At 44.6% G+C, this 22,730-nt stretch overlaps 1 protein-coding gene across 2 annotated transcripts in view; it reads right to left on the minus strand.

Annotated features, from left to right (window-relative positions):
• Positions 1–22,730, minus strand: part of HHIP (hedgehog interacting protein) — a 154,062-nt gene that overhangs the window by 46,551 nt on the left and 84,781 nt on the right. For both annotated transcript variants that reach the window (XM_078600888.1, XM_078600887.1), the window contains exons 9-10: positions 13,776–13,906; positions 8,444–8,567 (exon numbers count right to left, since the gene is read on the minus strand). In XM_078600888.1, the coding sequence (XP_078457014.1) occupies positions 8,444–8,567; positions 13,776–13,906 (255 nt within the window). The remainder of the gene's footprint in view (positions 1–8,443; positions 8,568–13,775; positions 13,907–22,730) is intronic.

Consider the following 22,730-nt stretch of genomic DNA (forward strand, 5'->3'; position numbering starts at 1 on the left):
AGCACCGTTAATATACAAGACGATTTGGATTTATGAAAGCTTTTCCGTAAAACGTTTTTAAAAGCCTATTTTGCCATTAGATTTTGTTGAGATATCATGCCCATATTTAAGTTATACAGATAGGCGTAGAAACGACGTAAATTATATACGCATTGATTTGTTGCATGTAACATAAGAGCCACTGGAGAAATAACTGGTGTTATTGAGTATCTTTGAGAGGGAGTGGGTGAACCAGAGGCAGGGTGGTTAGCGCACCGAGCTATGGACCCAGTGGCCTGGTCACAGCTAACGTGAGCGGTGAGTGATATCTGAACTATTCCTGAGTCTCCCTCCCTTCACCAACCCGCATTGACCAGGGCGGTGAGGTATGGTCAATCAACCACAGTGACAGACGCCATGGAGGGAAAGGCCCTCATCCATCAGGGAAATGACAAAGGGCTTGCGAATTATGATTTATTACGTTTTTAGAATCCTATAAATTGTGGTTAAAAGGTTCACATGGCCACTACCTTCATCACAGTGATAATATATATATATATTATTCTTGAATGGAATTGCGAGCCTGAATTGGGATAATTCGCGGGGCAGTAAATAGATTAGCTCTATACATGTACAGCCCTTTTGTCAATCCACTGCGGGTCGTGTGGGTCAAACGTCCAAACTTCACCACACTGGTGGGTATGGGCTTTTAAAAGTGAGGAGCAAAACAGCAACATAGGAGTAAAGTACAACACTGCCCTCCGCTGCCCACAACGTCGTACCGCAGCCTACGACGCTTGTATATGGTCAAAGCGTTATCCAGGCTCGACCATGCTTGGCTTTTGGGATTGGGCGCATGGTGGATGAATTGGTCATGAGGGGGGCCCACTATGAGCGGTCATACACAACTCTATGGAATGTTTCAATGAACGAGGGTTTTCCATTAAAATGCAAATAGGTCCCGAGACCGGAGCTGTGATGGGCTTTTCCTGCCCCTCACAGCTCAACGCAAGCAAGAGGATTAACTTCCACAGCGTCGGGATCGCAGGCAAACGTCGATACGCGCTTCGCTTTTACTCCCCGCAGTGCGAGAGGCGCCCAGTGATGCATTGGGGTGGCAGCTTTTCAAGAGCATCCCATTACCAAGCAGAGGCGTGCATTAGTGTGCAAATACGGTGACGTATCTCCACCAAACAGCGGCGTGACACGCTCCCCTCATCTGCAAGAGGATCGGGAATATATCCGTGCCAGTCGTGGACAAAGGGAAGGTGGGTAATGACGTGTTCGTCTTAACTGTCTGTCAAAATACGATGGCGGTTGACTTCATTTTGCTAAAATCCAGTGTGGGTCTTTTGAAAAGTGAGGTTGCGCCATTGCCATGATACCGATTGTAAGGACTAAGTTTGGTGCTGCACCTGTAATACAAATGTTAAGACTAGAATATTCCTTCAGTGCTGCAATATCCACGATTGTTATGTGCGCTCCCCGACCTTCACGAACCTGCGTTGACCAGCATGGTGATGTATGGCCACTGCCAATCCAGTGTGGGTGAGGCCCTCATCCAGCGGAGGATTGTCATGTACGTAACAGTATTTTGGCCAAGAAAGCCTGAACTGAGTTGCAAACTGTGTTTTAGGTGGGTCCTGATGTAGGTGTTTGGTGAACTGTGTAATTGTTTTATTTTACCAGGTGAGGCCCACGGAGCTAAATATCTTTTTTTCAGAAGCGACCTGGTCACAAATGACAGCTCAACGAAGTGGCTTATCACGTGGAAATGTATAGCAGCCGAATAATCTAAATGTGTAGGGAAAAACCGGAGAACCCTGAGAAAAATCCACGCGACCACGGACAGAGAGACATGCAAACTCCAAACATACAAACGCCAGGGTCGGGATCGAACCCATGACCTCCTGCATACCAGGCGAGGCCAAGTTTAAGCTTTCTGGCCCTTATAGAACATAAATATAATTAATGTACCTCACTCAACCACTTCCTCATTCACTCAGAACTGCCTATATACGGTATGAGATGAAAGCATGACGTATATATTTATCATAAGACTCATGGCCACCGAATTTCAGGATGTACACATTTTCTACACTGTCAAGTGTTAAAGGTTTATGTAATTGTATTCATGTAAGAATGGAAAGTGGGTCTGTAGCAAAAGTTTGTTGTGTCCATGCTAAGGCCTCTCCATGAATAAGACGAATGGGCCTCAGTTTAATGAGCCGTGGTCAAATATTGGATACGGTTGAAAATTAATAAGTAAAGAAACACCTCGGGTTATACTTTTAGGAAAGGAGCATTTTCCAACGGTCCCTTATCATTATTGAACCAAAACTGCACGGTGGTCACCAGTCAGCACATTACTATTCTTCATGATGAATTGGATAAACAGCCCGCAGGGAATACTTCTGCCAAAGAGTTTGAAGAATGGGGCATATTCAAATTGTACTCCACCACTAATTGCGCATTACTTTGCTTGTTACGATTCGAGTCAGACTGTCCCCAAGAATATAAATAAAACATCAGTCCGTCGTTAAAGCCCGAGAATAAATGTATTGTTTATCGGCGAATCGAGCCACCGAATAAATGCGGCTATGATGTAGCAATGTGCTTTTGTATTATTCAGAAAGGCATCGTTTTCCCAATTACTACATTGTCCATCGCAGTGGTCAACAGTTGCCAAAACGAGTGCAACACCCACGCTCCGTCTCTTAGGCAGGGCATTGATTACAAAGGTCACAAACAGTCGCACACGTGGGGCGCATGCGTCTCTGTGTTTTTGTGCATGAGTGTGGTGGTTGACGGCGGTGGTTGGTGCACTGCACTTACCAAACACGTCTCTCTGAATCTCTGTCTCTGGCCGTGGATAGAGGCATTTGTGGAAAAGCGCCATCGGAACCTATTCTGAGTGTTCCCCTAGGTCGACTCAATCTTATATGTTGTATTTTGATACCCACTTCAACCCCGGTTATCAAAGGCGGTTGGGTGTAAGTGCTGGACACACCATCCCTCGGTATGCCAATGAAGATATATGCACAGATCCTGTAGGGATGGTATATATGGTTTGTATAGTCTGAAAATACATATTATTTTGACTTAATAAATACAGGATTTTTTTTAAATGCCAATGTTTTGAGTCCATATTAATAGGGTGGACTGCTGGCAGAGCTGTGTTTTGTACCTGTCCATAACATCCACTGAGATATGAAATCTCTCTGTTTGCCTTGCCCGCTTTCCTGCAAATACCTGATGTTAAATGAAGACTGTTTGGAAACGTTTAGAGAAGATTGGGAATGATGGCTTCAGTAGAAATTAAATTAGAATGTAAGAATGGAACAGCAGTACAATCAATCAGTATCGCTGGGCCACTGGATAGAATAAGATACCACTGAAATTTGAGTCGCGTAAATATACAGCATGCACACACACAAACCGACATATGTCAAGATATTATATAATGACAATATGTATTGGATTACACGTACTGCAGTAATGCAAACGGAATACGCATAGACGTATAATAGATATTACGAACGTGGCACAAACAACGCATGATTTATTTCTCATATATGTATGATGTATTTTAGGCATACGTATTGTATAAGTACAGATGTGTAATGTACCTAAATACACCTACGCAATAGGTATGCAAAAATTCATTGATTGAAATTGATTCTTAGGTACACGATAGATGCATTAAATCATGCATGTGAGGACTGATTTACTATAATTTTATAAAAATTATTACTACTGCTTTTTTTACCCAGGAAGACCTCATTGAGCCTCAACATTTTTAAAAAGGGTCCTGCCGAGTTTTCCGTAAAGAGTAATTTTACTTGCAATCCCAAAAGAGTAATTTGCAGGCCACCTGGATGTCTGGCCAATAGCAGTCACATTGCATGTCATTTTTAAATCCTTTATATTAAGTTCACTTGCTTGCGCGCTTACGACCGGGCAAATCTTTCGGTCGTTTTTTAACCCACTTCCCGTGATCTAATCGAGCTGACATTTTCCACACAGACTCGTTGTGCGTGACAATTAATGTTCGTGAAAATTTTTTTCACAATTTTACACTTTTTAGGACAAAAATATTATATTTAATTACCAATTGCTTAATGGTGCAATGCAATCATCTGACCCATAGGTGGCAGCCATCTCAAGCCAGAGGACGAGAGGACTCTAGCCGCCACGCATATAAAGGATTTATAGTGAAAAACTTTGTTTTTACGGGTTAATTTTTTTTGTTTAAGCTACTAAAGGAACGGGAGCAGAGCATACAAACTCCACACACAACCCAGGAATCGAACCTAGGCCCTTCTTGCTCTGAGACAGGAGTGTTACTAACTGCGCCGGCCTGCTGCCAAAATATGGCGCGGGAAAAAAAAACCCTCCGAACAAAACATAATTTGTTTTTCCACGCAATGCACACGAAATGGTAAAATTGCAATAAATGAGTGGTTAAATCAAGTCGTGACCCCGAATTGCATCTCTGGGGGAGAGGAAAGGGGGGGGGGGGTGGGGGCGTGACTCGTTATGCACTTGCCAGGGGCTAAATGACTGATTGAATTTTTCCAATTTAGGGTCATGATCGTCTTCAAGGGGGCCTCTTTTTTTTACATTGTGGTGAATAGTAGCACCCCTAGTAGCTGCAATGGGTTATGTGAACCCATTACAAATGAAAGTACGGTACATTAAAACAATATATTCTTACAGTATTCCCTCGCTAGTCACTAACTTGCTATCCGCAATTTGGGCCATTCGCGAATCGCATCTGGAACTCTACAGGACTGCATTGAGAGAGATAGAGAAGGAAAGTAATGAGATAAAGTGATGAGATCATTTCATTCTTTAAGGTAATTAATTCATAAGCCAATATCACTATCCGCAAAATTATCTATTCAAGAGCATCTCCGGAAAGTATCGCTCGCGAATATTGAGGGAATACTCTACGACACATACATTTGTGCATGGGTTGTGAGTTTTAGAATCGTGTCCAAGTATGGCAAAGCAACCCACCACATGACCTGTAGAGAATTGGAAAGCGTTCACCCATTAGTGAATTGGCAGAGTTCTAAATTCTTGTTTTATGGATATAAATATTGAGGTGGTTTTTATTACATTAATGGATGCGATCTCATGCATACAAGTATACAAAATCTAAATACTTTATATACACATACATGTGTAGCTAAAATATACGTGTATTGATACATGTAAACAAATATGCATTCGACTTGTGTTTACACAACATGCAAGAACCCTAACCTCTTGAACTCGCTTCGGAGTGAATTTACGCCGCAAAAAAAGAAACTCGGCACGTTTTTATTTTTTTATTTCGGCCGAGTATAAATTCCCTTCGCTCGATTAATTTCACCAGCCGAGCGGAAAAGGGGCTAACGTGCGCGAAGCCCGCGGGAAGCCGAAGCTCGGATCGGTTCGCTGGGCCACGAACATCGTCACAGACGGTCGGACGTCACTTGCGCGACGGTGCACGGCGACGGATCATCGAAGCGCACGCAGCTAACGGCGGGGAACGCGTTTTAGCACGGCCCGATTTTCACGCGCTAGTCGGGGCACGCGCACAAGTCACGCCGTTTGAGCTCTTAATGAATGTCTTCTGGCGGGCCAATTGAACATTTCAATTAGGGCGTTCGCCCATTTCGATCGCCGGTGGTTCGTATCGAGCGAGCCCCGTCGTTTAGGGCAGGGAAATGCAACGTGCTTTGAAGGTGATTTAAAAATAATAATTATTCAGATTATATTTCGTTCATGTGTTGCTCAGGTCTTAATTTGATAGTCAGGTCTGTTGTATTGGGTGCATGTTGAACTTCTTTCGCACCGTACATAGCCAACCTTGCTAAACGGAGGTGTATACATGTATAGTTACTTTGTCGATCTCCAGAGGTAGTTCTGTTATTAGTCGCTATTCACGTTAGCGGTGGCTGGCAATCAAACTCGGTTGACCACATTCACAGAGCAGTGCGCTCACTACTTTCACAACCCCCCCCCCGCGTCCCCTGACCGTCGAGTAATGTTACACATTTGAACGAAGCAATGATCTGTTTTCAAAAAGAATGTCTGTAAACAATGAGCCCTAATGTAACGTGTGCCGCCTATAAGTCACGGCTTGCCTTTTGGTATTGAATAGAAATTCCCCAATGTTGTTGAAAATGAGTCGATTGGGTCCTGGCCAAGGCACCGGTTTTGGCCTCGATCAATTCAGCCAATCAAATTATCGACGGCTTTCCACGCAGTCCACATTCAAATCAGGTTCCCACACCTAACCTCAGCACGCCGAGGCTTGGGCAGTCGCCACATTATAGAATTTAAATTGAATTTCTGCTTGGGAGTTCTGCAGCTCTGGTTTGGGCCATTCTTAATCTCAGCGAGGAGGCGTGCGATTAACTTCTTTTGCACCGTGCATTGCCGACCGTGCTCGTTGGAGATGGCGGGGGGAGGGGGTAGGTGGAGCGGTGGGTGCCCCCCCACCCTCCCCCCCACTTTCAGACCTGGGATATTGTTGGTTAAAGCTCAAGAGTGGTTGGTGTTTCATGTAGGGTTAGATGCTTCTTTAAAGGCCGCTAGGCGTGTTTTATTAGTAAAATAATCCACTATATATTTCGATATGTATGGTTGTATAATGATAGCCCCTTTGTAAATGCACTGCTTGACAAATACCTCTCCACGTCTTGTAGGTCATAAGAGCTGTTTGACCATACTTCACCAGTCTGGTTAGTGTTGTGGGTTGGTTCAGGGAGGCCCGGGTTGCCATGAATGCTATGACTCATGAATAAAAATCTCAAGGTAAGTTTTGCATTCATATTGAATGAAATGGATCTTTGGGGCCGTCCATAAATGACGTCACGCGATTTTTTTACAATTTTTGCCCCCCCCCCCCCTCGTCACACGGCGTCACAAAAAGTCAGACCCCCCCCCCCCTAAAATATGACGTCACAAAGCTCTGCTCTCCCCCCCCAAATATAAAACATGCTTCAAATCGCTTTAAACTATTGTCATTGAAGTGCGTATTTAATGTGCCGCTGCACTCTGATGGTGTGGGAGAAAACATTTATCGAAAAATCTATTTAATTAGGTAGAACGTTGCGCATTTTGATGTGACGTCACATTTCTCAACCCCTCCCCCCCCTTCGTCACACATCGTCACAAATGTCTGACGCCCTCCCTAGGTGCGTGACGTCATTTATGGACGGCCCCTTTTCCAATAATTGAAATATATGTGACGTGCATTTTAACAGGTTTCCTTGCCCGGTTGTGATTGGATGATTATTGTTATGGTATAAAAAGTGTTTTTTCCATTCAAAATAACACGGGTTAGGGCACTTACAAATGTGGGGCACATTTCACATTTGAATCCTCAAGGGCACATTATACGACAACTACTGTTGATGTACCACATAATGGTATCTATTTTATCGACCTAAGGGATGATGGATCGAGTTCGACATCAAAATTAACTATTGAGTTGACGACCAACCAACTCCGTGTACAATTTGTCAGCACTGATTTCTTTTTCTTTAGAACTGCGTGTTGTGTTTAGTTTGTTGTCCTTCCCCCCCCAACCTCTGATTAGCACGGTTGGCTGTGTACGATGTGAAAGAAGTTCAACACACATACACACAGCAGTGGTGAGAGCAATACATTACACGGCTGCAGCTTTTACACATTTCAAAGTACAGGATGCTTCACATTTTCTTTTTAAAAACACTTGTGAGAATTTGTAACAATACGACAAGAAATGTGCCTCCGGGCTCTGTGGACCACCTGGAGAAGATTCCAGGCACGTGTTGACGATGCTGGCGAACAAGTGGAGACTCTTTGACTTTTTGAAGCGATGAACGTACTTTTGGTAACACGTTACAGTGTATTATCCGTTCTTTTTCCATTAAAAACGACAGTCCCATATCCGTGTTAACATTTATTTGAAGCACCCCGGTAAAAGCTCTCCCGTTCGCTTTTCCCGCTTGATGCTAACTCGGCAGTCTATTAATTGTCCACTCTGTGAGGTTCAAATGGGAGCCGGGGAGAGCCCTGCCGTGTCGATGCAACAGGGGGTTGTATAGCAGAGGTCGAAAACGGGTTTTGATTCCTTACCCGTAACCGGCCGCACCCGTACCCTACCCGTACCCGGCCATGTACGGGTATGGAACGGGTATCGGGTACCTGATTGCGACCTCTGGGATGAAGCCATGTTGCAGGCGCGGGTGGGTTGATTCTAGGAACTTGAATTGTGAGAAGAGACAAGACGTTGGGAAATGAGTGACAAACGGTTACTCACCAGTGACTCACGGCCTACCCGTACCCGTACCCGGCCGCACCAGGGTCGCAAACGGGTACCCGTACCCGGCCGGGTACGGGTAGCCGGGTGTCGGGTAGGGTACGGGTATCGGGTACCCGGTTGCGACCTCTGTTGTATAGGACTCGGCCCGGCGCAACTCACCCGCTGTGGTCACCGAAGATGTAGAGGCCCTGCAGCCGGCGAGACTGACACCCCCGGTAGACGTGGCCCCCCACTAGGGGGCTCGGGTGCTCCGGCCTGTAGTGGAACACGGGAGGCTCCGACTCTGCCACACGCAGGCGATGGTCGACAAGGGGGGGAGGGGGGGGGGACGAGTTCGTTCTTGAGGAAGCAAGCAAGCGAGCGAGCGACAATTCGGCTGGATAATGAAGTAAGTTAGACCGGAATTCAAATAAAAATACAAATTTTTTTTTCTGGAGGATGATACACCACCACTAAAGAAGCAACATTTCTATTTGTGACTCGTAATGGGGCGTGCTTGCTCCTCAGGTGATAGGGCAATAGTAAAGATTTTAAATGCTGGTTCATTCAGACTCTGTCTCCCCGACATACCTGTTCTTCACCTGAGGACGGCTGCTTGCGTTGTGGCCGAAACGTCGTGAGAATTATTTTATTATGTTTTATGTTTTATTATTTCCCTTCTACGTGACTTTACCGAAAGAACCAAGAAGATGATTCTCTGGTCACCCCAACACGACATGGAGAGGCCTTCAGCATGTCGTGGATTGGACACAATTCCGTATAGTTCATTGCTATTCTAATCGTTATTTACGTCAAACAAACGCTAACGAATAACTGTGGGGTAGAGGAAGGCAATTAGCGGACATGAATTGAAATTCTACAACGATTACATTCATAGCCTACCAATGAATGATATGGGGGAGTGATCTTTCCTCTCCTCTGTTACCCCCCCCCCCCCCCCAAAGCCATCGCGACTTCACAATGATGCCTGACCCCATTGCCACCCGCACATAGCAGGCGAGTAATGAAGCGGCGTGGAGAGGCCTACGCTTGGAATTAAACTGACGAGAGATGCAGAGGAACACACACGACGCCAATGTCACATGAGGGCTGCACGAGCCACCGACACAGTACACGCAACATGGTAATGACCATAATAGAGGTTTTTTTTGGGGTTAGATTGCGTGAATATATAAATGTGTCGTTAAAACCCGCCAACACCCGACACGGCCAACGAGTAAGGGTTGTCACGTAAACAGAACGTGGCCAATTCGTCACTAGTACAGCACTAACCGGTGTGTTGGAGAGCCACAGGATTTACAATCTGAGTAATAACAGCACAATACAAGTAGCCTGAGTTAGATCTCAGAGCAGTGAGAGGTGGTAGCGGCTTTGGGAGGCATTCATCGTGGCTGATGATGATGATGATAACCTGGAATTATGAATCGGCACGATTCATGAGATTCCGCAGCAGATGCATTGTTATCCGGCTCCCAGTGTGGAATAGGATGCAGTTTGCACATATATTTAGTAATAAAGATAACTTGTCAAGTGTGCTTCTGTTGCCATCAACTCATGCCTGCTAATCGCCATCATCATCAGCATCAAACAAGTGCCATTGTGTACGGGCAAAACACCTCCCAAGCCACTTTGACGGTATGTATATTTTTTGTGTGTCTACCTCCGTTTAAATGCACACTTTCATTTTCATTGCAGTTTTTGCTGCGTTTCAATCGCTAATTTGTTTTACTCCGTAAAAGATATTCCCAACATGCCCATAAATTGACTGACCGGGCTCAATGCCACGGGATGCTCGCTATGGCAACACAGTCTCAATGCATGGATGGGATCCCAGCAGCACTCAGCTGCACAGCGTGCAGTTTAATGGTATATCCGTATCCCAGACGACAGTTATTGCATTTGTTTAACACGTAGGCTTTTAGCGACCAATATTATTCATTATATCGGGTTTTGGGTCAGATCGCGTTATTTGTAAATGTGTCGTAACCCTCCACCACCCGACACGGCCAAACAGTAAAAAATGTGTCCGGTTTACAAAGGAAAAACATTATTCACTTCTTTAGCCCACCGGTGTGTTGAAGAGAGAATCAACATCATTTAAAATTTGAGTAGTACGACGTTTCGCTGGTAATTACATCCAACTTCATCGGGCAAGAATGGTGAGGCTCTCCTCATGATCTCGGTCTTAAATATAAGCAGCAGGGTGGCGTCAAACCGATATAATGAGCTATTTCATTTATCGCAAAATTCTCCAATGCATTTGTTCCATTTCACTTGACTTTTTTTTCTCCTTTTCAGAATGACATCTCGTTCACGTTCATCATATTTCACCTACAACCTGTTTTTATTTCCATCGGCAAATTCGAGTTTGCTCGCAGGGCCGGGTTCTGCTCGCCCGAGCGTTGCTTTATTTTTTGGCCTTCTCCAAGGCATGATTTGTATACAAGGCGAATCGATTTACGTTACATCCACCACAGCTTGTTTACAAGAAAGGCCGCGTATTGTTTCAGGGAATATTTACCTATTTACTTGGAGCGGTTCGTTTTTGGCAACAGTCCTGGAAACACGGTGCCCTCCCTGCATGTGCTCAACATGTCAAAGGATTCTTTGATGTCTCCAAGCCAACAAATAGCCATGTTCTGTTTCATATGTTTTTCTTGCTCCACGTTACATATAAGTTGTTGAGATGGAACTTTGAATTTGAAAACTTTTAATTTCGAAAAAACTAATTAATTTGTTAATTTTTCGAAATTAACAAATTAATTTCGAAAAAACAACAACCTTTTTTGTTTCACGTTATTTTATTCGTTGCGAAAACAAAGTGGCGCTCCAGTGCCCGTCGTGAAAATGCCAAGCGAGGGCTTATTTAATATTTAATATGCACTTTGTTTCACAAGCACATTTCCGAGTTGGAACTGTTTTATCGGTCGACAGTGGCATGGTGTCTTGCAGAGGTGGGACAAAGTCATTGTTATGCAAGTCCAAGTCGAGTCGCAAGTCATCAAATTCATGACTCGAGTCTGACTCGAGTCCAAGTCACATGACTCGAGTCCACACCTCTGGTGTCTTGTGTCACAGGCTGTCAGGCTGTCTCAGTACCTGGACTGGCTGTGCTGATGGAGAATATACTTTTTGGTTCTTTCAGTAAAGTCACGTAGAAAGAAAATAAATTAAATAATAGAATATGACGTTTCGATTGCTACACAAGCAATCGTCATTAGGTAAAAACAAACCTCGTCAACTTAGAAATACAATGCAATACAACACAGAGAGTCGGCTAACACAACAGTCAGCACCTTACCTACGTTCTTCCAAAGATTGCACAATTTGAGAGAGAGACAAAACACAGACACGGGGACACACAGACAGACACATAAGCAGAGAGAGACAACATAGAAACACACTATGCATCTATGTTATTGTGTCTTTCTCTGTGTCTCTGTGTTGTCTCTCTCTGCTTGTGTGTCTGTCTGTGTGTGTCCGTGTCTGTGTTTTGTCTCTCTCTCAAATTTAGCAATCTTTGGAATCTTTGGAAGAACGTAATCAACCAGGGAAAGGTGCTGACTGTTGTGTTAGCTGCCCCTCTGTGTTGCATTGCATTATATTTTTAAGTTCACTAAGGTTTGTTTTCTACCTGATGACTATTGCTTGTGTTGCAATCGAAACGTCGTATTCTATTATTTAATTTATTTTCTTTCTACGTGACTTGACCGAAAGAACCAAAGAGTATGGATTCCTGCAGTCACGAAAGCTTCAAATCAAGATTGTACAATTGCTACTGAGCCTGGTGAGGAGTGGCAGACTGAAGTATAATAATGCAACAGTGTTGCAGCCTCGTGTGCGCCATAGTGCGCAGTGTGGGTATAAAGTTACTCCTTAAGTATTTTTTTCATTTCTGGAAACAATATTAAATTGTTAACCCCATTATATAAAAAAAAAGTTAGTGACATTTTAATAGGAACACTGCACGTGAAAATGTTATTGCGCGGACTGTGAAAAAACCTTTGACCGTGGTTGTAAATTCGCTTGCCGACTCAAAAATCCAGATCGGACCGTGACGTGATTCAATACTGGACGGCTAATGCTACCAAAAAAAGGCAGTTGTATAACAGGTCTAATTCTTTGTCCTCTATGTTCACAGTAACTGTATTGGTCACCGATAGCGTATGGAATTTTACCAAGTGAGATCGCGTTACCATCCGCGTGGAGCATTACCCAACTCCCGTGTTAGAATCAAAATGTGCTCGATCGCTTCCCGTCAGCCGCTCGCCGGCTCGGCGACACAACGCGAGCCTTCGACAAACACGGCGGGCGGCGGAAAGTTTTGAGATGCCTACAAAAAACAAGGGTTATCGTGACCCAGCGATACAGCTTTTTATTTTGAAGCCGACATCTGCACATAAAAGTTACACGTGCGCACTGGAGCGGGGCGGGGGGGTTAGCCCTTGTGCTAAGTGTGCACCGTGTACACGGGTGGTACACGGGTGGTACACGGTGCACACTCGCGGACGGAGTGGACGCGTGTGCCCGAAGCACGGCCACTACCGATGTAACAAGAAGTGAACATTTTTATCAATCACAGAGGGATGTCTGTGATGATGATGATGATGGACTATGTTTGACCCTGGGCTTAAATTGAACTCGTGGCCTAATTTTAGCAGAGATGCGGACAAGGTAGTGGTGGCATGTGATGCACTGCTTTAGTTGGAGACCGGGTGAGGGGGCACTTGCGCAAGTGAGGGGCACTAAATTTCGATTTAAAACTTTTGTGACTGCAGGGATTCATCTTCTTGGTTCTTTCGGTAAAGTCACGTAGAAGGGAAATAATAAAATAATAAAAATAAAACATAATAAAATAATTTTCACGACGTTTCGGCCACAACGTAAGTAGCCGTCCTCAGGTGAAGAAACAGGTCTGTCGAGAAGACAGCGTCAGACGCTACTTGCGTTGTGCCCGAAACGTCGTGAGAATTATTTTATTATGTTTTATTTTTATTATTTTATTATTTTCCTTCTACGTGACTTTACCGAAAGAACCAAGAAGATGAGGGGCACTACTCTCCAGTGGGATGGCTGTGACCCCCAATGCCCAAACCAATATTTGTTCTAGAATCGATTCATGACCGTGCGTTGTGTAATTGCATGGAATTGCAGCATATGTATAAGGCTGTGTGTAAGTGTAGAGGTGTAGTAGTGAGTTACATGGCGTTACAAACCCAGTGACCCGAGTTCAATTCCTGCTCACGGCCAACATCGGTGACGAATATCTAAACTGGTCCTGGGCCTTCATAGCTCACTCGCTAACAGCACTTCGCCCCAACAGTGTTGAGGGCTCCATCTATGTGGTGTCTTTGCATGCGACGTGCGTGTACGTTGCCAAATTGTACGTGCGCCCGCGTGCGAGTGTGCATGTTGGACTTCTTTTGCACCGTACGCGACCGTGGGCGCGGCTGGCCTCCGTGGGGGCGCGTGGCCGCTGAAGAATTCTCACCGTAGTCGCGGTCACGCCGGATGAGCAGCAGCCTCCCCGAGTCTCCCTGCCGGCCTCCCCTCCCTCGCTCCACGCACAGCATCGTGCCCCCGCCGTCCACGCTGCCGTTGCGGTGCCGGTCGACGGTGCATCTTGAAAAAAATTAACCCGTAAAAACAAAGTTTTTCACTATAAATCCTTGATATGCGTGGCATCGGTTTTATTTTATTATTCATTTCTGTTTTTCTTGAGTAAGAGTTTCATTTTTATCACATTGGTATTTTAAATTAAATATAAGGAAAGTCGTATATAAGGATTATAAGGTTTTTCAGTTTTTGTATGATTGTTTATATTGTACATTTTTGTTGTTTTCTTGAAAAATTTTCTGTGTTTAGGAAAAATATATGATTGTGTTAGTGAAACTTTTTTTTCTCCTAAAAAGTGGAAAATTTTGGAAAAATTGTTTTCACGAAAATAAATTGTCACGGACAACGAGTCTGTGTGCAAAATGTCAGCTCGATTGGATGACGGGAAGTGGGTTAAAAAACGACCGAAAGATTTGCACGGTCGTAAGCGCGCAAGCAAGTGAACTTAATATAAAGGATTTAAAAAGAAGAAGACGCAGTCGTTGCTGTGGAAGTACTGCTGAGTCGCTCCTGCCCTCATTCCACCTTTTCTGTCTCACAGCGATAGACGAATGACGGATCTTGAACGCTCTTTGTCGTTTGTTAAGCGCCCTTGTGATGGCTTGCCATGTTATGGCACTAGGGAAATCGTCGTTATTATTATTATTGTTGTTGTTACTGAAATCATCTTACTTCGTTTGGGGTCGGCTAACTGGAAAATATGTCACCACATCTAGTTTTCCTCTTGCTATGGCTGTGGCTACTAGTAGTGCACCTAGTTTGTTCGTTCAGTGAGAAATTAATCTCGGGTTAAGATAACACGTAACCATTCACTAACAATACTTTTTGTATATTTTTTCCGAATCTTTCTTCTACCCATGGTTGCTATTTCCAACTGCTCACATTACAGCTCAGCCTGTGGCTGCGGTGTTTACACGGCTGATGAGGGGTATGTGTTGCGTTGGTGTTTTCAGTTGTTTCGTTTCTTATATCAGTTGTAATGCATCTAAATTCATGCAAACGCGTTGCGTGCAGTGTTAATGTTTATATGGTAGCTCTGTACCGCATCTTCAGATGCCCAAGTATTCATATTCCTTTACTATTCTACAGTTTACTTTCACACTGTGTTTTAGGCTTGTTAACTATTTGTTTTTTCTGAGAGATTGTGGACCGAACTCTGCCTTCTTTAAAACTATTTTTTTTTATTTTACCAGGTAAGGCCCACAGAGCTATCCAGCTCATTTTCAGAAGCGACCTGACCAGAAATGGCATCTCAATTAAGTGTCTCATCATGTGGAAATATATAGCAGCCAAATGCCCTCAAAGCATGTTTCTAAATGTGGAGGGAAAAAACAGAAGCCACAGAGAAAAAAAAATCCACTCGATCACGGGGAGCGAGACATGCACACTACTCCAACTATACAGGCGTCATTGTCGGGATTAAACCCACGACCTTCTGTATACCAGGCGAGGTAGTTAACATCTTTCTCCTGACCATCCTCACTGCAGAGGCTTCATCTCCTGCTCAGGCACAGGTTCCGGGTATCTTCTCTGCTTTTGAGTGAATTTCCCTGTGGAATGTCTCGAGTCATCTCTTTTCCTGTGTGCTATGCACCCAGCCCACCCCATTCGTGAGCAATTGCCCTCCAAAATGATTCTGTAAAAAAAAAAAGATATCTTTACCAAGTCGATGTGCACGTCCCGCTTATTTGTACGCCATCTTGAGATGCACTCCTAGTTAGCTGCTGTCTAGATCCAAATTGTATTGAATTGTATTGCTTATTACATTAGTCACAGGCCAAAGCATCTGAGCTCCTGTTTAGAAAACCCCGCAGCCAGCAGAAATACTTTGCTCTGATGGGGAACAGCTACAGAAAATACATTACACGACTACTCTGCATTCTTTTTTTAATCGGCCTCCTTAATCATGCACTCAATGGTACCCTCGACTGTTTGTGTTCATCATCAAATCATGCTCCCTTGCGTCGGTTTAAAGTGCACGCACAACCATTTTTTCCCCCCATAATAAGTTGCGCACAATCATTGCCCACAGGACTGACGCCAAATAAAATAACATAAAAAAACTCAGAATCTGAGTCTCAGCAGTGTCGCCTTAGTGCTTTGACCTGAGCCCCGGTCAACTGAGCCACCTGGAGCGGCTTCCGGGCGGTTCTAAATGAGCGCAAGAATTGGCGGAGCAGTCGAGTAAGTCAGCGACACCGCCGCGCCTGCGAGTGTGGGCCTGATCGGGCTGCGGCGTGGCACAGGCACCCCACTGCTCCCTCGAACTGTCGCCGTGACAAGTCACCGCATTATCGGACACACACGTCGGCGGCACGGAATCGCTCAAGATAAACGCGTGCAGCGGACATCTCGTCCATCTCAATGGCCACCCAAGATACGTACGCTCTCAAAGGGCAGGTGCGCTCGGGGTGAGATGGGAGACGCGGGTCGTTACCCTCCTTGACCTATGACCTCACGGCGAGGTCACGGGGTTCACTTTTGATTTTGCACGCACATGGACTGGCAGCGAGGCTCGTAGATACGGTAGAAATATGACCGCGAGGCGCTTGACTTTTTTAAAACTTCTTTTACAAGTCAGCGGTTTATAAGACTCCTAAAAACCAAAAATGCGGTGCATGACACACATTGATAAGGCGTTTGATGTGTCTTGCAATCGCTTTCTGAGATTGGTGAGCAGTGGTTGCAAATGTGATTTCACTGCACGATAAACCCCGTGACCTCAGTTGCATTTATCATTCGTGGTGAGTGAAATGTGAACCAGTCATCGCCACTTCCCATCGGCGAGTAAAACTTAACTTACAGCAATTTTCATTCTTTGTATTATGCAATTGCAATGAAGATAAAGACAAATTCGTTTTCCCATTGTTGCTTGCCATGCCCATGCCACCAGACACAAATAATACTAATACAAATATATTTCTTACGTGCAGTGCAGCACTCAAAAAAATCATGTATTGGGTCCACGAATAGAGATATGTGAATATAATACAATATGACTAAAAAACGACACTTGGGACTCAAAATATGATACCTATTTAAAAGTTAGAACATTACATTCGAAATGTGGCATTGATCTGCCGTAGTTGATATGCGTATTTACCTTTGAGGCAATTTCGATAACACCATCATAGCATTTTTTCGATTTAAAGCTTTCGTGACTGCAGGGATTCATCTACTTGGTTCTTTCGGTAAAGTCACGTAGAAGGGAAGTAATAAAATAATAAAAATAAAACACAATAAAATAATTCTCACGACGTTTCGGCTACAACGCAAGCAGCCGTCTTCAGCTGCTTGCGTTGTAGCCGAAATTATTTTATTACTTCCCTTCTACGTGACTTTACCGGAAGAACCAAGAAGAACCAAGAAGAACCATCATAGCAGTATACGTGAATTATAACTTGTGCACGTGCACAGAAGTGAATGCATCTACCAGAGGGCCGTGTAAAGAGCATCCGCGGTGCTGGCTCAGATTGAGTTGTGTTGACGAACACAGGCAACAAAACGCACGTCGGAATGCGCAGCTGGTTAAATGATTCTTTACCCTTCCCCCCGCCCCCAGTTCACGAGACATGAAAACGAGCGCTAATTGGAAGCACGTGGAGACGCGGGCGTTTACGAGTGCACCTGTGCACGGCCGGTTATGTTCCTGGCAAAAAGCGAATTCGCGGAATTCCAAAAATCTTATGCCGAATTCCAAACAGAAATGATTTATCTTCGCTGGGGTGGGGTAAGGTTGTGGTGGTGTGGTGTATGCAATTATTAATTTAACATTTGATAAATGTACAACCTCCTTTGTCAATCCATTGCTGGATGAAGGCCTATCCCACATTGTCACTTGTACCCGCGCTTGACCCCGCCGCACGCGTTCTGCCGACGGAGCGACACTAGTGGCAACGTCTTTGTACCAAAAGCCCATTTTATATCGCCGGATGGACAGAGGCGAGGGGATTGAAGACGTTTAGCGCCATCGCTTCAACTGCCATTGGGGAGAACGAATCGCACGCATAATATGAGTGTGTGCTGATTGCTTAGGGAGTGTAGATAATAGGGGGGAATAAATGTCGCTAGGCAAGAACGAATCGCACGCATAATATGAGTGTGTGCTGATTGCTTAGGGAGTGTAGATAATAGGGGGGAATAAATGTCGCTAGGTGTACGGATAAGAAGGAGAGCCATTGTATGATAAAAATAAAAGTTGTGAAGAAATGTTATAACTTGGCTGCCTGCGTGCAGTTATTTGGTTCTGGTGAAACACTGCTCGTTAAAAGAGAAGCCTTTATTTATGGCTACGTTGTAAGAAGAAGAAAAAACAACTCAGGAAATTACCAAAAGCAAATCAGTTGAGTAATTAGTGCAACAATCTTAGCAAAATTAGTCTACTAATTGGGCTTGCAAATTAAAACTTAGGAGTCAAACGAGAATTAATCGTGGCATGAAAACACACTGGCCCTGGGTAGAGAGCAATAGGCATGAAATGAGATCAACAAAACTCACCGCCCCTCAGGCGGGTTACAAACGGCATTCGTCTTAGGTAATAAATTACTTCCGATCCAATTTTTTTGAATTGGAAAAAAACAACTCCCCGCCCCCCTCCCTTAAATTTGTACATGTTTCTATGAGACATTGCTAATGCAAGAAGTGCATTAAAAGTCACGTGAACTTATCCTACAGATAACGAGCATTACTCTCACAGCTCTTTGGCGCCAACAGCTTTGGTCACAATGACAATTTCAAGTCAATGACGGGCGGGTTGTTTATCTATAATTGTATCCGATTGTTCACCTGATCACTCTACCATTTATTAGTTCGATTTCTCGATGAAGAGAAGCCTTATTTAACACAAATAGTTGAAACACGATTTCCCACGTGTGCCGTTGGGCAGGACGTCGCCTGCTTAGCAACATCCGCCACGTCACGGCGGGATCTTGGGGCCGCTGTGAAATGTCAACTCCCTCGCCAGGCATGCAGGAAGTCGCTGGTTCGATCTCGACACTGACACCTGCTGTATATTTGGATTTTTCTCCGGGTCCTCCGGTTTTTTCCGTCCACATTCAGAAACGCGCGTTTAGCTGCAATACATGTCCACGTGATAAGCCACTTCGTTGAGCTATCATTTGTGGCCAGATTGCTTCTGAAAAAAGAGCTATAAAGCACAGTGGGCCTTACCTGGTAAAAAATTAACCGGTAAATACAAAGTTTTTCACTATAAATCCTTTATATGCGTGGCGGCTAGAGTCCTTTCGTCCTCTGGCTTGAGATGGCTGCCACCTATGGGTAAGATGATTGCCTGCCACCATTAAGCAATTGGTAATTAAATATAATTTATTTTTTCCTAAAAAGTGTAAAAATTTTGAAAAATGTTTTCAAGAAAATTAATTGTCACGCACAATGAGTCTGTGTGCAAAATGTCAGCTCTATTGGATCACGGGAAGTGGGTTAAAAAACGACCGAAAGATTTGCACGGTCGTAAGCAAGCAAGCAAGCACGCAAGCAAGCAAGCGAACTTAATATAAATGATTTAATAAGTATAACCCGTAAAAACAAAGTTTTTCACTATAAATCCTTTATATGCGTGGCAGCGAACTTAATATAAAGGATTTAAAAATATATTCGCCTGTGGAGGACGCGGGGATCGATCCCGCGACCTTTGGCATGGGAAGCGAGGGCGTTACCAACTGCGCTACTCCGCCACGGCCTGTGGAGGGGTTACGCTCTGGGCTCTTATACTGTGACGTTCAGCCAAAGACATGAATGAGTTATATTTGAATATATGTAAAATAATATTCTTTTGCCTAAAAAGTGTAAAATTTTGGGAATTTTTTTCCACGAACATTAATTGTCTGGTACAACGAGTCTGTGTGGAAAATGTCAGCTCGATTGGATCACGGGAAGTGGGTTAAAAAACGACCGAAAGATTTGCACGGTCGTAAGCAAGCAAGCACGCAAGCAAGCACGCAAGCAAGCAAGCGAACTTAATATAAAGGATTTAAAAATATAAATACTTTTAAATCATTTAATTTGTAATCTGCCAGAGTAATTGACCACGAAAAAAAATAGTCGATTACAAGTTTTTAGTTGATCATTCGACGATGACTCGCGCAAGCTCTGATTTAATCCCACACGTGAGTGGCCCAGATCTCTGACCCCATGGGCACGATGCGATTCAACTCGACATGCTCTTAAGCCATAAACAAACACGAGATAAAAATGTTCTAAAACCACCCCCCTCAGTCACTCAGGCAGCACAGGTAAATACAACAGCGTGCTAAAAAAAACTAAATAAATATATTTCGTTTTACCATTATTCTTTTTTCACCGATGCTTTTGTTATAAAAATGTCGCACCTAATCTTGTTTGTTGTGCACTACATGCCATGTCCATGAAAATCTGAAAATAGTTACTGGATTTTGCCAAGATGTTCCCAATAGTTCAACCATTTAAGGTAGAATATACATTTAAGACATTGCTTGATTTAATTCTGTACTTTGAATCAATGCAGTCACACTAATAATAAATTATCACCTATGGCGGTGGATATTTTGAACACCATACATTTCAAGCATTCCAACGATGCATCAGTTTTTGATTCAGCGCGGGAATGGCTATGGATGACGCATAATGCGTCTATGCTTGGCTGGAACGTAACAGAATCTCGCCATTTCTGCAGCAACGAAGGAACACATCAATGGACGAATCAGTGGTCCTTCCAAAGGTCGGTGGGTTTTCTGACACTTTGCCCAAACACCGAAGCGCCACGAATTTCTGTGCGCGCAGGTTCCGGCAATGGAATCTTTGACTAAGAAGTAGAAACAGAGCCACACAATTGCCCCTTGATCCACGTAGCGAACACCCACTAAGCCACTTGAGCCACCCTCTAAGCCAGATAATTACCCCCTGAGCCCCACAGCCACAACACCCCGAGCCTGATGCCCTCAGATCTCAGGGCCTGAGTGAGCAAAGGGATGGGCTCCAAGTTAGCACTTGGATGAGCATCTACTGAAGAGATGTCAGGTCCGCTGTAGGGGGGGGTGGGGAGGCAGCGTCAGATGCTCAGTAGGTGGCTCTCTCCCCTCTGGGCCACGGTTCATTCCACCCAGTGCCCAAGCATGGCACTGAGGAGTAGTGTGCTGTAGGAGGTGCTGTTCGGGGGGATGTGAAGACTTCTGCTACGCTCTGCAGTTCATTAAAGCGGCTGGTGGTAGCTGCAGTGTCTCGGCTAAAATGCCACTCGATAAAAGAAACCTCACGAATTCATCATTAACACTGCCAAATAACAGCATAATAGTAGTTGGCTGGTTGCATTATTCAGAGTGGAGGCAGCAGAGAAATGTAAGAATTTTGCAGTCAGTATATTGGAAAACTGACAAAAGTTTTTTTGAGTCTAATTCGGTCAATATTTCTGCACCCTGCTCTGAAGAAGAGCCCTTGTCCAAATGGAATGATGTTGGTGATTTTTTTAGGCAGTACTATTGCCGAATTTGGTGAGTTTTGTTCGTAGGCATTGGCCCTGGGACCGTTGACACTGATGTTAGCCATGTTCTAGGAATCAAACCCACGTTGCAAGGTTGATACAGCAGCACGCTGAACATTACGCCACCGCTCCCCCCCCCCCCTCAAACATGCAGTACGTGATCTGATAAACCACGCGACTAACCTCCAAGCTGCGTGGATCAAACCGTTCCCACCCTGCCACTCTCTGAGCTGCAAAGCCTTTCCCCCTGAGCGAATGCCAACTCCCCAGCGCGTTCCGTTTGTCGCATCCGCGGGAACGTTTCAAAGGCGGGTAAATCATGAGCCTACCTTGGCACCGCCGAGAGAGAGAGAGAGAGTCCGGATAAATCTCCACCCGATATGAGACTCACGTGAGCCTGGGAACATCGCCTGCATCTTGGGGGATAAAATGTTTTTACTCGCGCTGCTGGCACGTGGCGTTCATAAACAGGTGCGCTCGGCCCGACCGTCCGGAGCGCACGACAAACAGAATCATTTGGCTCGCCGACACGGGTCGCCGTTGCCCCTGCTGTTTAATATTCAACCCGGCGTTACCTCTCCGCCGCAAGGCCCCGCGGCGCGCTCATATTAACGGCGGAAAAGCCGCGGTGGCGGAGGTGCTCATTTGCCAGTCCGGTTAGCCGTTTTGTTCAGTTTTATGAATGCGTTATTCTTGATTGTCCACTTTCAAACAATTCCCAACCTGCTCCTACAAAATGATGAATGTTCACTTGAGCCATACGCTGCCCCCAGCCCTGTTATGTAACAGCGTGGGGGTTTATGCCTCACACCGTCGCAACTATTTATAAACCAGTTAAAGGGAGATGCAACCAAAACTAAATGGCTCATTGTGTGTTTGTGTGTATGCCTGTAACGAGGACGTCTGTTCTGTGCTGTCTTACTAGCGTTTGAGATTCATTAAATGGTGAAAAAAGTGTACTTTGAGGCAAGTGCGCGATTGACATCCTAGTGATGTCACTGTCACTGTTACTCACGTGGTGACTAAAATGTGTACGTAGCAACATCAATAGAGACCTGTGACGAAGCACCTGGTGGTGTTTGTATTGCCTCATTAATGAAGCTTCGATCTTGTGTCCGACAGCCGGAGGTCAACCCGCCTCAGCCACGCATCTGTAAGGTTATTATTTTTTGGAGTTGCGTCGTACTGCGGTTACATTTCGAACTTGCTCAAGTGACATCCACAAATGCACAACCATTGCTCTCAGTAGTCTGACGCATCCCTTCTTGCGGAAACTCCTGCGCGACTGTGAATGAAGCGTAGCTCTAAATTTCGATTTAAAGCTTTCGTGACTGCAGGGATTCATCTTCTTGGTTC

This window comes from Lampetra planeri, chromosome 15 (genome assembly GCF_965212315.1).
Source record: "Lampetra planeri chromosome 15, kcLamPlan1.2.h2, whole genome shotgun sequence".
Taxonomy (NCBI): Eukaryota; Metazoa; Chordata; class Hyperoartia; order Petromyzontiformes; family Petromyzontidae; genus Lampetra; species Lampetra planeri.